This window comes from Crocodylus siamensis, chromosome 1, assembly GCF_052110815.1.
Source record: "Crocodylus siamensis isolate JL-2025a chromosome 1, ASM5211081v1, whole genome shotgun sequence".
Classification (NCBI taxonomy): domain Eukaryota; kingdom Metazoa; phylum Chordata; order Crocodylia; family Crocodylidae; genus Crocodylus; species Crocodylus siamensis.
Genome location: NC_143395.1, coordinates 403,634,576 through 403,649,892, shown reverse-complemented (window position 1 = coordinate 403,649,892; position 15,317 = coordinate 403,634,576). Strand labels below are relative to the sequence as shown.

Below are 15,317 nucleotides of genomic sequence, written 5' to 3'. Positions count from 1 at the left end.
CTGCCCACTGCTGGGGGGGTGAGCTGCTGGCAGACTTATTGGCCCCTGAGCTGTGGGGACCCTCTGAGCTGGGGCAGCAGGCAGCCCACTAATAGCCAGTCTGGGCAGTCCCAGGGGGTGCCGCCACCGTGGAGGGAAGGGCTGGGGCCCCTTTCAGCTCAAGGGCTGCTCAGCTCGCTCCTGGCCATAGGCAGGCTCTGCCAGAAAAAAAAAGGTGTTGGGCCCCTCACCATAACAGTGTCAAAAACCCCTACATTGAAATGGTGGATTTCAATTAAAAACCCACCCTTTCAATTTAGGGGGTGCAGAATGCAACCCCCCCACCCCCCAAGTGCCCTAGCATTCCCTGCCATATGGTACTGCTGAGGCCAAGGGCAGCTCTTTCAAAAGACATGTGGATGTGTTTCTGCTGGGGTCACATGATCCCAACTGACTTCCTGCCTATGACGGGGGGCTGGACTCGATGCTGTAATGGGGTCTCCTCCAGCCCCTAATGTCTATGAAGAAACTATGAAAGGAGGAGTTGCAAAAGTATTAGAAAGTCAAATGAATAAGAGTAATCATCCAAAATTAGAAAAGCTGAAATAAAAGGCCAGGGATTTTCAAAGAGACTCAATGAAATTCACTTGGGTACCTGACTCCCTTAGGCTTTGATAATTTAACCCAAAATATGTACAAGAAAAAGAGTCAAAAGTTATAGCCATTAATCAGCAGGTATTAGAAAAAAATCCCTATACTTCTGTGTCCACATTCACTGTCATAGCCAAGATACCTGGCTCAAATCACTGTTCCAGGTAGCATATTATACTAACATGTTGTTTGGATCTAGTACTGGTACTCCTGTGTTCCTATATAATCCTGGCCTCCGTCATGTCCAAAACTATTTGTTACGTTTGTAAACACCCATTTCTACCTTCTTCAGCTTCCTTAAAGCTTTGTGCCTAGAAAAAACAAACAAACAAAAAACGATTGGCAGGTGTTATCCGTATCTTATGCTTAGTGCAGCTATAAGCCATTGCATTTAATTTCATAATTAGTCTTCTTTAGAGATGCAACTTGTACTGCCTGATACATAAATCAGCCAAAATCAGTCTCAAAGAAATTCTGTGGTTTGCAATGGTACCCATTTATTACACTCATTTATTTCAAAAGCTTTCTCTTTTTATTGCCTTTCTTTTCCCTCTATAGTCTCATCACCACATCTACAGCAAGAATGATTTCCTCAGACTTTGCCAGATTGAAGTCTATAGATAAAATTAAATTGTCAAGGAAGCACTATTTTGCAGTATTTAGCTCTCTTGTGGAAAAGAAAAAACCCAAAACCTAGTAAGACAGTTAAGTATTTGCCACGATAGTGCAAAGAATGTAGATAATTTTGTAATTAAATGTTCATTTATGCCTTAATATGTGAATTTCAGGATTCCTTCCTAGTAGCCCAGAATATTTAAATTTATGGTAGCATTGCTGCAGCATTTTGGACAATTGTAGACTAGTGTGAACTTGTAGTAACGGATGCCACAGATACAGCGGCATAATCTAAGAACCCAGAGGACAGGTTCATTTTCTTCACCATGCATTTATTTGCGGTGAATATCGTTCAGTATGCTCAAATCATTTATTATTCTTTTGCTCAATTTTTATTATATTGTAAGTTTAATAATCTGGGACTTTCAGCCATACATTTTCCAGCACTTTGCAAAAAAAATTATCCCCAGTTTACAAGTGAAGAGAGAGGGTATGTCTGAACTGCACAATGCCATGCTGGAATGAGTGGTAGAATGACTTGCTCAAGGGCAAATCAGTGGCAGAGAGGAACAGAACTCAAGTCTCCTGATTCCTACTCCTGTGTCTCTGTGCATCATGCTATTGCTCACTTGTCCTATCTCCCAACATTTCATAGAATCATAGAAGTTGGGTCAGAAGGGACCTTGTAGATCTTCAAGTCTGACCCCCTGCCTGGGCAGGAGAAAAAACTGGGCTCAGATGATCCCAGCTGGGTAGGCATCAAGCCTCCTCTTAAAGACCCCCAGGGTAGAAGCCAGCACCACTTCCCTTGGAAGTTGGTTCCAGATTTGAAACAGTGGATGAAACATTAAAATAGTAGACACTCAGGCTGAAAACAAGATTCCACATTCTTTGAACCCATTTCTTGTTTTTCCATAATTTGTTAGTGAACATAACAGCATACCTCACCAATGCCCCCGTCACAAGGGCTGATGGATAATATGACAGGCCAATGAAGTGACCTCTCAGCAACTGCGGTGAGAAATCGTCAGCCCTGATCCACCCCTCTACAACTGAGGCTGAAGTAACATAAAGAGCTGCAAGTGTTCTGGTTTTATCTGCAAGAAGATTCGCCTAGCATAGGCACCTACAAAGTTACCTTCCAAAGCTCTTCTTGTCAGCTCCGTCACAGGGGAGTGTTAGGCATGGCCTTTTAAGGAACTGATTCTACTATTGGGCTTTGAGTGGTAGAAGCTGTTGCTGCTCGACATCAGGTAAACCTTGTATCAGGAGCCAATAGGTGGGCACACTGGGGGGTAGTCAATTCTTGTACACAAATGTATTATATGAGTAAAAACAATAAAAGAAAAGGCTTATAAGAACATCACAAGTAATGTATCTGGTACTACCTAAAACTGTTCCAAAGATATCTAGAGCTGGCTGGATAGTCAGGACATGTGTTGGTCAGTTCTGCTTTTGTCTGATGTTCCTGCCCCTGCTTCTTAGGAAAGCCATTTTTTATACACGCTATCTCCAGTTATTATACATATTCATCCCTGATGCCATATACAGATATCTGAAAGATTAATACACTCTGTTCATTTACTGGTGAGGACCACAGATCCTGGTGTTCTCTGTTTAAAAATCGAAAATTCTATGATTAAAAAAATTCAAATTTGCATTTTTTCATGATTAAAATAAAATGCCACTATATATACATACTGGTAGGCTTGCAAATTGCTTTAAAATTGTAAATATGTCAATAAAACTTTGTGTTCAACTGATACGTATATATCCCTGGTCCACACTAATAAATGAACAGAGTGTGTTAATCTTTCAGATATCTGTATATGGCATCAGGAATGAATATGTATAATAATTGGAGATAACATGTATAAAAGATGGCTTTCCAAAGAAGTGGGGGCAGGAACATCAGACAGAAACAGAATTGACTAACATGTCCTGACTATCCAGCCAGCTCTAGATACCTTTGGAACAGTTTTAGGTAGTACCAGACACATTACCTAATGCTCTTATAAGCCTTTTTTTCTATTGTTTTTACTCATAATGCATTTGTGTACAAGAAGTGACTACCCCCGGGTTGCCCACCTATTGGCTCCTGCTACAAGGTTTAACTGATCTCAAGCAGTGGCTGGAGTGGGGGAACTCATAGTTCAGTGGTAGAATTGATATATATACACATACACACACACATACATATATATATATATAATGCTTAACCAGATTTTCAGGTGCCTCTCACTCCCAACCTGCAGTTTTTGCAGCCAGGGAACAGAGAGGGACAGCTCCCATTGGGAGCAAATTTGTTCCCAACAAGTGCATGTTCAAATGGGTTCAGGGCTGCAGCTTAATAAACCTGAATTTTCTGTGCAGAAAATTCAGGCATATTTATTGCACATGTAGATATGCCCACAGTGTCCATTTTTAATGCATTCTCCTCATGACATCCTTGTGAGGCAAGAAAATACTTTTATTCCCTTTCCTACAGGACAAGGGATATAGGCTTGGTTATGATTTCACCTGGCATAATTTAAACTAGGACTGCATTTCCTAAAGTCTGTAGATTAAAGCCCCTTTGTGTCTATAGATTTACAGCCCCAAATCACCTTCAAAGGAGGCAGCAGAGCATGACTGACTGGTCATGTGCTGGTTACAGCAATGTGCTAAGAAGTGAGCACGTCCCTGGTTCAGACTCCCTCTGTGTGAAGGGGACCAAAATTCAGCACCACTACTTTCTCAAGGGAGTGCCATAGCTACTGACTTATACAGGGAAAAGAGGGATATGCACACCCTTTCTCTGTTCCTGTGCCTACATCTGGTAGCTGTGGGTTCTAGCACACTCCATTTTCAGGTGTCTAACCCCAGCAGGTGTCCACAAGAGGTGCCCGTAGTCCATGCATACAGCACTACATCCAAGGATAGAACTCCCCTGGGTGGGTGAATACCAAAAATGCCTTGTAGGTGACCAAAAAGCAATAGCACATTGACCCTAATGTTCAGCCTCTTGCCCTGGGGAGGAGTAGGAGTTCAGATGCATCTCTGTGTATAGCATCACCTACTGGTTCACAGTAGTCATTTCCCTAGACCCTCTGGATTGCCCTGTGGAGGGGACCATCTGCCTTCATCAACCAAATATGCATCCTAATCACATAATTCTCCCACCTGTCTCAGGCAAGGTGCCTAATTTTTAGGCCGAGCTGTGCCTACCTGGAGGAGAGAATAATTTGGATCTGGCCCCACATGCTCAGTCAATTCAAACATGTCATCTCACTGTCTGGCATTGTAACAAGTAAAGCAGCATTCTGAAACCTCAGTTAAAACTTGGAAAACACCCACTGTAAAACTTGGATCCAACCAGGTATTTGGAAAATGCACTAAAAGATAGAAGTTCAGCATTTAATGCAATCCTAAATGCTTTCATATACACACTGGTATACTGCACATGGGTTTGGACAGATTTTTGCACAGCAATCACTATAATGCAAATCTTGGGATGGATTAATAGTCCAGCTGTATTTATCTACTTCTTTGCTGAGCAAGTCTGCATTTCAAGCCCCAGTGATCAATGATACTTTGGTGTAGTCATATCAAAGCAGTTTATGCCTCACTCTACTTACTGTCATAAGATTAACTGTGGATGGCTAATAGAGATTACACAGTATATTTTACCGTCAGCATTTATGCTTTCCAGGTTCAGCCTTATCCTTCTAAAGAGATGCTACAAAGAAAGATGCAGGACTATATCAATTGGAAAGCTTACAAATCTTTGCTGATCAATGGACCACATTAGCCATTGGGAAACTGATGGGAGCTCCAGGAATTCAGAAGCTTTAGAAAACTTCAAGCCCAAAGTACAATTTAATATTTCTTTCAAAAAAAAGTCTTGCCTGGTGGGGCTGAGGAAGATTGTTACTCCTACCACAGCTTGCATTTGCTTCTTTGGTGTACGTGTTTGCAAACAAGTGTCTGATGCCAGAAATTTGTTGTTGTTGTTTTCAAGTAGTTTCTATAAACGCTTCCGTGGAGAAGCGCATTAAAATTGAATGTGTCAGTATTTCATCTCATTCCGACTTTAATACAAGTATAAGCATTTAATAAATTGTATGGAAGCCATTTTCAATTAAGAAAATATAGTTTAAAAAAGGGGCGAGCGGAGTCTTTGGAGATGACCCAAGTGGGAAGGGAGTCACACACTTGATTGTCATCTGGAATTAATTTCACACTTGGGAAAAAATGCTTTAGCCAGGGAAAGATCATCCATCAGCAGGAGGTAAACCACAGGCAGCTGCGGAGGGAGAAAGAAAGTAAATCCCATCTGGAGTAAAATATTCAGGAGCCAGAGTGCCCTTCAGTGTGGCAAAATCAAACCCTCCAATGTAAGTAGTGAATGTTTTTGTGTGGGCAACCAGGGCAATCGTGGAAAAATTACAAGAATATATATAGATGTCCAAATCCTCCTGTTCTTAACTTGGGTCTTAAACAGGCGCACAGCCACTTGGCTACAAGAATAGCCTTGTCTACAAGCTTTTGCCCACATTTTTACAGCTACTGAATAAAGTATTGTTTTATATGTTAAGGTAAGTAGTATTAATATCTATTTATACTACTGAAGAGGTTCAAGCATCAGTCCAAGGGCTATTATTGGTTGGAGCATTTGTTGTTACCAGTCTGCAGAACTGGTAGGTTATATGATACTAATTCCTTTTTATTTCCAGTTGCTAAGTGATGTGAAAGGGTAGTAAACATTCACTTGCTGGTTTCCGAAGATGCCACAGGGAGGTTACACAATTGAAAGTCAAAGGGGAAGTGGTCTGGGTGGTAGTGGCTAAGAGGTGGTTCCACTGAAATTGGCTTTGAGAAATCCAGTAATGATGAGTTCATGCTATGTTAAGTCAGGGACCATGACACTCTAAGCATCAGCATGGGAGTGAAACTTAGAAAATTTGTGAGGATGCAGGCTGGGGATAAAGGCAGTTTGTTAGGGATATATCCGATAGCAAAAAGATCTAGAATCTACAGTCAGGATTTCATTCAAAGTAAATATGCCTGAGCTCTTTTGGTGCAATTAAAATCTTAAACAATGCCAATGACAAGACCAAGCAAATTACATGAATAGATAGCTGAGAAAACTTCCCTAGTTGGTTCTGTAGGCATGACTTTCTCCTGACCTGCACTTTTCCAGATTTTCCATCTTAAAGCAGGGGTTACATTGAGTGAAAAAAAAAAAAACAACCTCCCACAGGTTTGCTGTGCTGCAAGGCAGGAACATTCTTCAAAAATAATTTCAGCAGTTGGAAAGAGGCAAATTAAGTGCATCATATTACTGTGGTGTGGAGAAACCCCGACTGTTAAGCTGTCAATTGTCACTGAAGACAGTGAACATTTAAAGAACTAAGGCCTACAGGCATATTTGGAAGACAGAGAAACAAGCACAAATAGAACATGATAATCTATTTAGTATTGAGTGTACATGTGTATGGTAAACAGAATTGCAAATCAGGTTTAGTAATAATGGGGCATAATGCTGAACAACTGTAAACCAGGTTTAGTAATAATGGGGCATAATGCTGAACAACTGTAAACAGCAACACCAAAAACAAAGACTAAAAACCCAGGGGGCATGTCCTCAACCATTTTGCACTGATAATGGCTGCTAATAGCAGCCTGCAAAAAACTTATAGGAGAAAAATATGTAAAACCCTGCTAGTTTTTCTTTCCCCCAAAAAGAAAGGTAGAGAGAAGGAATAGTGATTAAGTAAACCTGGTATGTCCATGGCCTGGATATGAGCACTGAAAATAAAAGGCCAAGACCCAGAGCTGTCAATCATGTTTGCAAATGATTAGGAACTGCTGGCACATGATGACACAATTCTGGACTATGCTCAGGATCATTGATGTGAACACATGCCCTGCCCACTTCTACTCTGCATGCCAAAAAATGCCAGGCAGGTGCCAATGTATGGCTCCTACTCAGTGCTGGCTATGCTGGTGCTCAGCACACGTAGCACTGAGACTGACAAGCCACACTGGTGACACTCTGGACATGCGCCATAAAGGGGGCTACCTGACAAATTATCCCCGCTTGGCACACAGGGAGGAGTGAGCGGTAGGAGATCTTTTCATGGCAGTGCTCCTCATCCATGCCTAATTTAGTATAGAAAGTTACTTACTTGCAAAAGTTCTGCCACTGCACGAAGTAGAACCATGTGTCAGTGACCAGTCCACTGAGTAGCCAAGAATGCAAAATTCACGGGCTTACGGTAAGTATAAGCAAGTGGGAGCATGGTGATGGCACTCCCTTGGGAGCAGGAAGACCTGGCGTGGTATTCCTGTTCCACAATGTAGGATTCCCCTTTCCTAGTGAGTGGCCTCATCACTGGGCTACAGAGCCATGCTCCCTCTTGCTTCTTTTCTCTCTGACCCCCCACAAGAATCTTATATTCTTGCCATAGTGCCAGAGCTGAAGTAGGAAAGGAGGAGAGTGCTTTATTTCCACCTAGTCTGTAACCTGGTGATTACAGTATTCTCATGAAAGATGCAGGCTTGACCTCCCTCAAGCCCAGCTTTCCCACTTCCAAGAACCTATTAAATAAAAGATGAGCAGTTACTTCACTGCATTTACAAGAGAAAGTGGCTGGGGGTGGTTGTGCTTTTGGCTGAACATGATGTCATGGATGTGTGCTGAGCATGATCTGTGCACATGCACTGGAGAGAGTCACTCAGGAGACATAAGCATGGTGGTGCCTACTTGCCGCATCCCAAGCAGGCCTACCTGAAACAGGCACTGAGACATTCAGCTCAGCCACATTGGTGGCACCATGGAGCATGCACTGGGATAGAGCTATTGTGCCAAAGTAATCTTCTTGGGTACCTGTGGATTTCCAGGAACTTAAGCAGTTAGACACAGGCTTTTTCAATATCCGTTATGGACCTAGGCATCCAGTGCCATAGCAACAAAGTTTGGCATCTGGGGCAAAGCCTGCAGGCAGCAGCAGCCCAGTCTCACCCCATGCACAGATCCAGAGCCACATGCTCTCCCATGCTTGCCCAGGAGTGCACGCAGCAGCAGGAGCCACCCTTCCCTCCCCAGCCAAGCTTCTTGCAGCTCTGTCCTGTGCCCCATGCCCTGCCCTAGCTGGGCAGTGCCTATTGGCACCATTTCACTTTGGCATCTGGGGTGGTCGCCCCACTCACCCCACCTTGCTATGGTACAGTAGGCACCTATATCCTACCAACACTGCACTTAAGTGCATAAATGCTTTTTTGCATTGGCTTTTAGTAGTCTAAAGGCCACTTTTAAAGTGGATCTCAACTCCCATTGAAATCAATAGGATTTGGAGAGTGGGGCAGGGGAGCAGAGCTCTGGTCCATGTTCAGTATCTAACCCCCATCTCTGGTCCATGTTTAGTATCTAAAACCCTTTGAAAACCTGGCCCAAGCTCACTCCTGAAATTGGAGATTCTGATCAAATTTTACCTCCTGCTTCAAGCATAATGTCAAAACCATGTCAGCTGAGTGATTTGCACATCAGGGTTTGAGTCTGCTGTAGAAGACTGATTATAAGTAAAAAGAAAAAAAAAAAGAAGGGTGCCTTGCTCTAATAGATTTTTGCCAGCAAGTCCTTAAAAACATAAATCTATGCAATTCTTATAGAGGAGCTGAGTATTTATATTTGCAAATGCCTTTGTGGACAATAAATCTGACTGTGTGGTATTAACATGCAAGCACATTTATTGATTCCTCTTGTTTTGGAGCCTATACATTTACATTGATTTACCTTCCTGCCACTTCGCTTGTTTCTTTGTTTTTAACCAGGTCAATCTGTTTGCTGGTCCTATAACAGATTTTAGAAGTAAATTTGAATTTAGATCCGGTCCTGTAAAGCTGTTGCTCACAGAACAAGGAGAATTGCATAGTTATTTGCGAGCAATGTAATTTGCTAGCTTGCTGTATCAGTCTGTTACTTGGCAATACAATGTGAAAAGCAGTAGGGGTGAATGCCGCTATGAAAAATTGCCATAAAAAATACTGCCTATTACTAGATTGGCAAAGTGATGAACCTATTATTAAGCCACTATTTCCATCTTTTCGCCTCCATGTTTCCACCTAAATAATCATCTTGTACAAGCTGATCACTCTTTCTGGGACATAATTGATCAATTAGACAATTTTCCTATGGAAGCAGGTTTACATGTGAGATATCCTCAGCCCTATGGCCTGTCACAGCAGTGAAAGTTATGCCATTTATGCAGATGATGTAGTGCTGCATTTGCAAGCACTGCCATTATGTCATGTAGCTCCAGGCTAATAAAAATGACTGAGAAATGATAAAATCACTGTTCTGGTTTGTCATAGGCTCCAGAATGAGACCTCTGTGTTTGCCATTCAAATCATTCCTTGTGAGACATTTGTCAGCATCAGATTCAAGGCTGTTGAATTCAATGTCCTCCAAATGAGAAAGGAAAAATGAAGTTTCATTCAAGTCTTTTTATTATCTGTAACAGCCCCTTTTACAAGTGTCTAGCAAACAGATTCTAAATTGTAGGAATTTCTGGGATTATCTGTGCTATTGGTAACTGAAATTCTAATTAATTACTTCTAAGAAAACCTATCCTTAGTTAAGGCAAAAATCCTGTGCCCAGATTGCATGAGGAATCAAATTGCTAAGATTCTGTCATTCCTGCAAGCACAAATCTGCCACTAACATCCACAGTAATTCTGTTCAAGGAGGAGAAGATAAAAGTAGTAAAGGAAAAAAAACCCCATACAAATACAAGGGCAACAGCTTCCCTCTTACACCAGTCCAGTAACAAGCCATACCGTTAAGAGTATACTCCATAATGGAAAGATGTGTTTATGGAAGAGCCTGAAGAAATCTGCTTTCATCAGATTTAGCAAAGTATCCAGTTTTGAAGCAAACGTAATGTAAAAAAGCCACAATTGGCTAATCTGTATTAAATTATTGTTTGTTCACCTGAATTCCAGGCAACTCCTGGGAATCTGTGAGGAGAAGCACACAACTGACATGCAATTAGGAACATAGTAGGGGCTTATCCAGCTTGGGTTTGGGTTCATCTGCTGTCTCATCAAATACACCAGTGCATCTTAACATTGCTGCTTTTCTGAGTGCAGTTAATTACCATAAGATAACACTCAAAGTGGCATGCACACATGGTTGCATTCTGCTAGACATTCAACCATAGCATAGGGTTTCCAACCCATTTATTTCTTGTAAAACCTTCCTTTAGTTCACCCAGTGGGCACCAGCACAACTCAGCCCTCTCACAACTGGTCTATATGTCTGTTGTGCTTGGGAGATCGAATTGCCAATGTCACATGTTTCTTGTAGTCAACAAATGAGAATGCCAGTAAATCAAGTGCCAGTATTTTATCTGACTTGGCATTCAAATGCTGCTCAACTCTAAAAAGTGACTGTAAAAATGGCACCATGGGGTTCCATGTTTATCATCTCTTGATGGCTTCCATATCAAATGAGATCAGATGGTTTCTCTATTTGCCAACTCCGCAAACTCCAACTGGGCTCTGAAAGTCAAGCTGTGTTTTGTTTTTTGTATTTTTTCCCAGCTCACTCTTCATCACCAGATACATAAGTTATTTTGCAGTTGCAGATAAGTTAGCAATGCATTTAATAAGGAAACAGGATTGAAAAGGACCAATATTTAACCCCCTGATTTCATAGATTTCATAGACATTCGGGCTGGAAGGGACCTCGGGAGATCAAGTCCAGCCCCCTACCCCAGGGGCAGGAAGTCAGCTGGGGTCAAAGGATCCCAGCAAGATAAAGGTCCAAATATCTCTTAAAGGAGTCCAGAGTAGGTGCTTACACTACCTCTGGCAGCAGCCTGTTCCAGGCTATGAGGGCTCGAACAGTAAAGAAGTCCTTCCTTATGTCCAGCCTGAAACACTCTTGGAGAAGTTTTTGTGTGTTTGACCTTGTCATCCCTTAGGGTGCTCTGGTAAACAGGTATTCCTCCAGATCCTGATGCACACCACTTTTATACTTATAGGCAGCCACTAGGTCCCCTCTGAGCCTGTGCTTTTCCAGGCTGAGGAATCCCATAGCTCTCAGCTTCTCATCATAAGGCCTGTTCTCCTGCCCTCTTATCATGCACATGGCTCTTGTCTGATGCTCTCAAGCTTCTCCACATCCTTTTTAAATTGTGGAGCCCAGAATTGGATGCAGTACTCCAGCTGTGGCCTCACCAAGGCCAAGTACAGTGGGAGGATGACATCCTGGGATATGCTTGAGAAACATCTATGGATGGGAGCCAGAGTTTTGCTCACTTTACCAGCTGCAACATCACATTCATGGCTCATATTCATCTTGTGGTCAATCATGACCTCCAAGTCCCTTTCGGCTGTGGTGCTAGCAAGCGTAGCACTGCTGAACCTGTAAGCATGCTGCGGGTACATTGCATTTTTCAGTGTTGAACGCCATCAGGTTTTCATCCTCCCATTTTCTGAGCTTGTCAAGGTCGGCCTGGATCACCATCCTGTCCTCAGGTGTGGATGCTTTACCCCAGAGTTTGGTGTCATCAGTGAACTTGGCCAGTCTGCTTCTGATACCAATATCCACATTGTTAATGAAGATGTTAAAGAGTATAGGCCCAAGGACAGAGCCTTGAGGGACCCCACTGGTCATGGCACATCACAATGATTGACTTGCAGCAACTATCCCTCTCTGGGTCCGATCTCAGAGCCAATTCCCCAGCCAGTGGACTGTGATATAGCCGAGGCCACAGTTGGCCAGTTTTTCTATGAGATGATCATGAGATACTAGATCCAAGACTTTTTTAAAATCAAGATTTATGACATCAGTCTCTTCTTCGTTTTCCAGGTGATATGTCACTTGGTCATAGAAGGAGATGAGATTGGCCAGGCAAGACCTACCCACAACAAACCCATGCTGGTTATCCCTCAGGATGTTGCCATTAGCCAGTTTGTCAAAAATGGTCTTTTTAATTATTTTTCCAAGATCTTCCCCAGGATAGAGGTCGGGCTGATGGGCCTGTAGTTGCCCGGATCTACCTTCCTCCCTTTCTTGAATATAGGTACCACATTGGCCTTCTTCCAATCTTCGGACACTTCGCCAGAGAGCCATGAGCTCTCAAAGATCCATGCCAGTGGCTGAGCTATGATGCTTGCCAGCGCCTTAAGTACTTTGGGTTGTAAACTGTCTGGGATGGCTGACTTGAAGGTGTCCAGCCTCTCAAGGTGTTCCTTCACATGGTATACACTGATGAAGGGTGACAGTTCTCCCTCGCGCTGGCCATCCTGTGCTGTATTAAGCAGGGCTGTCCCTTGGGGCTGGTGAAAAACCAATGCAAAATACCCATTAAGCAGGTTGGCTTTTTCTTGGGCATCAGTTGTTAGTTGTCCCATATGGTTTAACAGGGGTCCAATGTTAACCTTGTTTTTCCTCCAGCTCCCCACATATCTAAAAATGGACTTTTTATTGTCCTTGATATGTGTAGCCAGCTGGAGTTCAGTTGCAGCCTTGGCTTTCCGGGTTTGCTCCCTACAGGTCTGGACCAGTGTAGAATACTCCTCCTTGGAGGTGGATCCAGCCTTCCATCCTTTATGGTCTTTCTTTTTAGATGCAGGAGGTCCACTAGTTCCCTGCAGAGCCAAAGGGGCTCCTGTGCCTTTTTGATATTTCAGACAAACATACTATATAGTCCCTTTCACCAGTTGATCAAAATCCCTCTTAAATCTACCATATTTGCTTGAATATAAAATGACACTGGGCATGTCTACACGTGCATTTAAGCACCCCTAAATAATGCGCATTAGCTTAATGCACATTAAGCAGGTTTAGGGAGGTGTCTACATGTGTAGGCATTAAAGCGCATTAACGCTGTGTGTGGACTGACTTAGGACTAATTTTAGTGCATTAATGTGCTTTAATTTGTCTACTAATTCATTAATGTGCTTTAACTGTTTGCTCCTCAATTTGATACCTGCATTTGCAGTTAATAGTCATGGCAAGTTTTTACCCATTTTTCCTATGCCTGTATTGTCCTTTCTGCTTAGTTCCTTAGAGCATGAGCTTGTAACCTACCTCCAACACAATTCTTTCAATACAACCTCTCATTTTTTCCTCTTTTGCCAGATTCTTAACACTTTTCACAATTCCTGTACAAATCCCAGTCTTCTCCATCTTAACTAAGAACTTCCAGTAGACACCTTGTCCAAAGCTTTATTGAAGTCTGGGTAGATTAGATCTATGGTATTCCATTTGATTTTTAAAAAATCCATTATTTTATCAAAGAAAAACAAGTTAAGCTGCCACAGTCTATATTTGGAAAACCCACATTGCATTTTATCTTATTTTTCACTTGCTTCCAGACCTTTTTTCTTTCCTTTCAAATGTGTTATAAACCTTGCATGCTATTGAAGTCAAACTAATGGGCCAGAAACTGCTCAGATAAGATTTTTTATTATTATTCTTTCTTATATATCGAATAAAATCTAGCTCTACAGTACAAACAGGAGGGAACAGTGATGAGATATTGTGTCAGTAAAGTGCATGCCTGACTCTGAAAGTATTCAAGGAAAAGATTCCTTGAGGAATGTGTCATTCTTGAAGTCAGAAGTAATTGCAGCATTTTCAGCAATGTCGTTGGTGCCAGTATGATGTTAGGTATAAAGTCAGCAGTAGGATACAACTGACTAGGACACAGTGACACAACTGGATACTGAGATCAGCACTGGGCACAGGAAGCACAACTGGGAGTTGGATCAAGAAAGCAGTGTGACAGGGTGGGAGCCTAGGGGTGGCCATGAACTCCCCTAGCGCCTCCTACCATGCCAAGTTGGTGTCAACGCACCCTCACCATCTCACCCGCCACGTCTTTGATGTTAATAATCTTTAAGGGAGGTTGCCTTTTTGTCCTTGTTGACACGGTGCCCTGATGTATCCCAGTCTATGTTCTGTCTTGGGTGACTCGGTGCACTCCAGCCTTAGGGGCTACACGTGGCTCCAACCACCCCATACTATGCCCCAAGCCTTGCAGATGTACTGGACGTTGTTTGGTCAATCCCTTTCCGCGCCCTCACGGGCACTACCTGGCCTCCCTCACAGTTGCCCACCTGGCTCACCTCGCCACCTGCACCCCACGGATGCTCCCTGGCCTCTCTCGTGGTTGCCTGCACCTTCACAGATGCTCCCTGGCTTGTCCCTGCCCACACTGGGGCTTCCCTCGCAATTGTGGCCTGCACTGGGGCTTCCCTCGCAATCACTGGCCCGCACTGGGGCTTCCCTCGCAATCGTTGGCCCGCACTGGGGCTGGGGTCACTACCAGGGTCCCCACACCACTGTAGAGCCCCTATGAGGCCTCCTCCAACCCCTAATAGCCTCACCCGGTCTTCCAGTGTAACAACAAACAACCAAAGCAATAACGCAAGCCAATCGGCTAAAACTCAAATCTAAGCCTCCTGGCTAAAGCGTTCTCTAAACCACGCAACATCTCTCACCCATAAAACCAGTGACTTGTAGTACCTCCAGGCCTTTCCCTTTCCCCTTCCAGGGGCAAGCTCTTTTCCTTGGTCTAACAGTGCTCCTTCAGGCCCGCTGCCAGTTGGGAAAGGGAGGGAGAGAGCACACCCACAGCATCCTGTCTGTGTTTTATAGTGGTCAGCCCAGCCCCTTCCGGTCAGCTGACTCACCAGGTGTGGGCTCTTAGCTCCTCCTGGTTTCCGCTAGCAACCAGCACCTGAGCCCATACGATTGCTTTTCAATAGCAGGCGCCTTAGTGCTCTGCTACAAGCAGCAAGCCAAGTTTGGATAAGAAAGTATCTATGTAACTGCACAAAAGCTTTACTTGGTTTGAACTATCCAGTATATTGATACATTGCTATGGCTGGGCATGCTTTCCCTCTCCAGGGTCACTGTCACTATTTGGGTCATGACACAGTAATGGTGATGACAAAATAGGAAGACTTAAATAACACCCACCACTGCCTAGCAGTCTCATCTGAGATGAAATGCGGCTTCTGATGTTGCTGCAGTTGCTGTTTTGTCTTGTGAGACGTGTAGGCTCTTAATTGTT

General features: G+C 43.2%; 1 protein-coding gene across 1 annotated transcript in view; it reads left to right on the top strand.

Annotated features, from left to right (window-relative positions):
- LOC149875335 (uncharacterized) overlaps positions 1–5,381 on the top strand; it is a 73,781-nt gene extending 68,400 nt beyond the window's left edge. Inside the window, exon 8 of the mRNA XM_090053986.1 lies at positions 4,937–5,381. Coding sequence (XP_089910112.1) covers positions 4,937–5,035 — 99 coding nt within the window. The 3' untranslated portion in view covers positions 5,036–5,381. The remainder of the gene's footprint in view (positions 1–4,936) is intronic.
- The last annotated feature ends 9,936 nt before the right edge of the window (positions 5,382–15,317 follow it).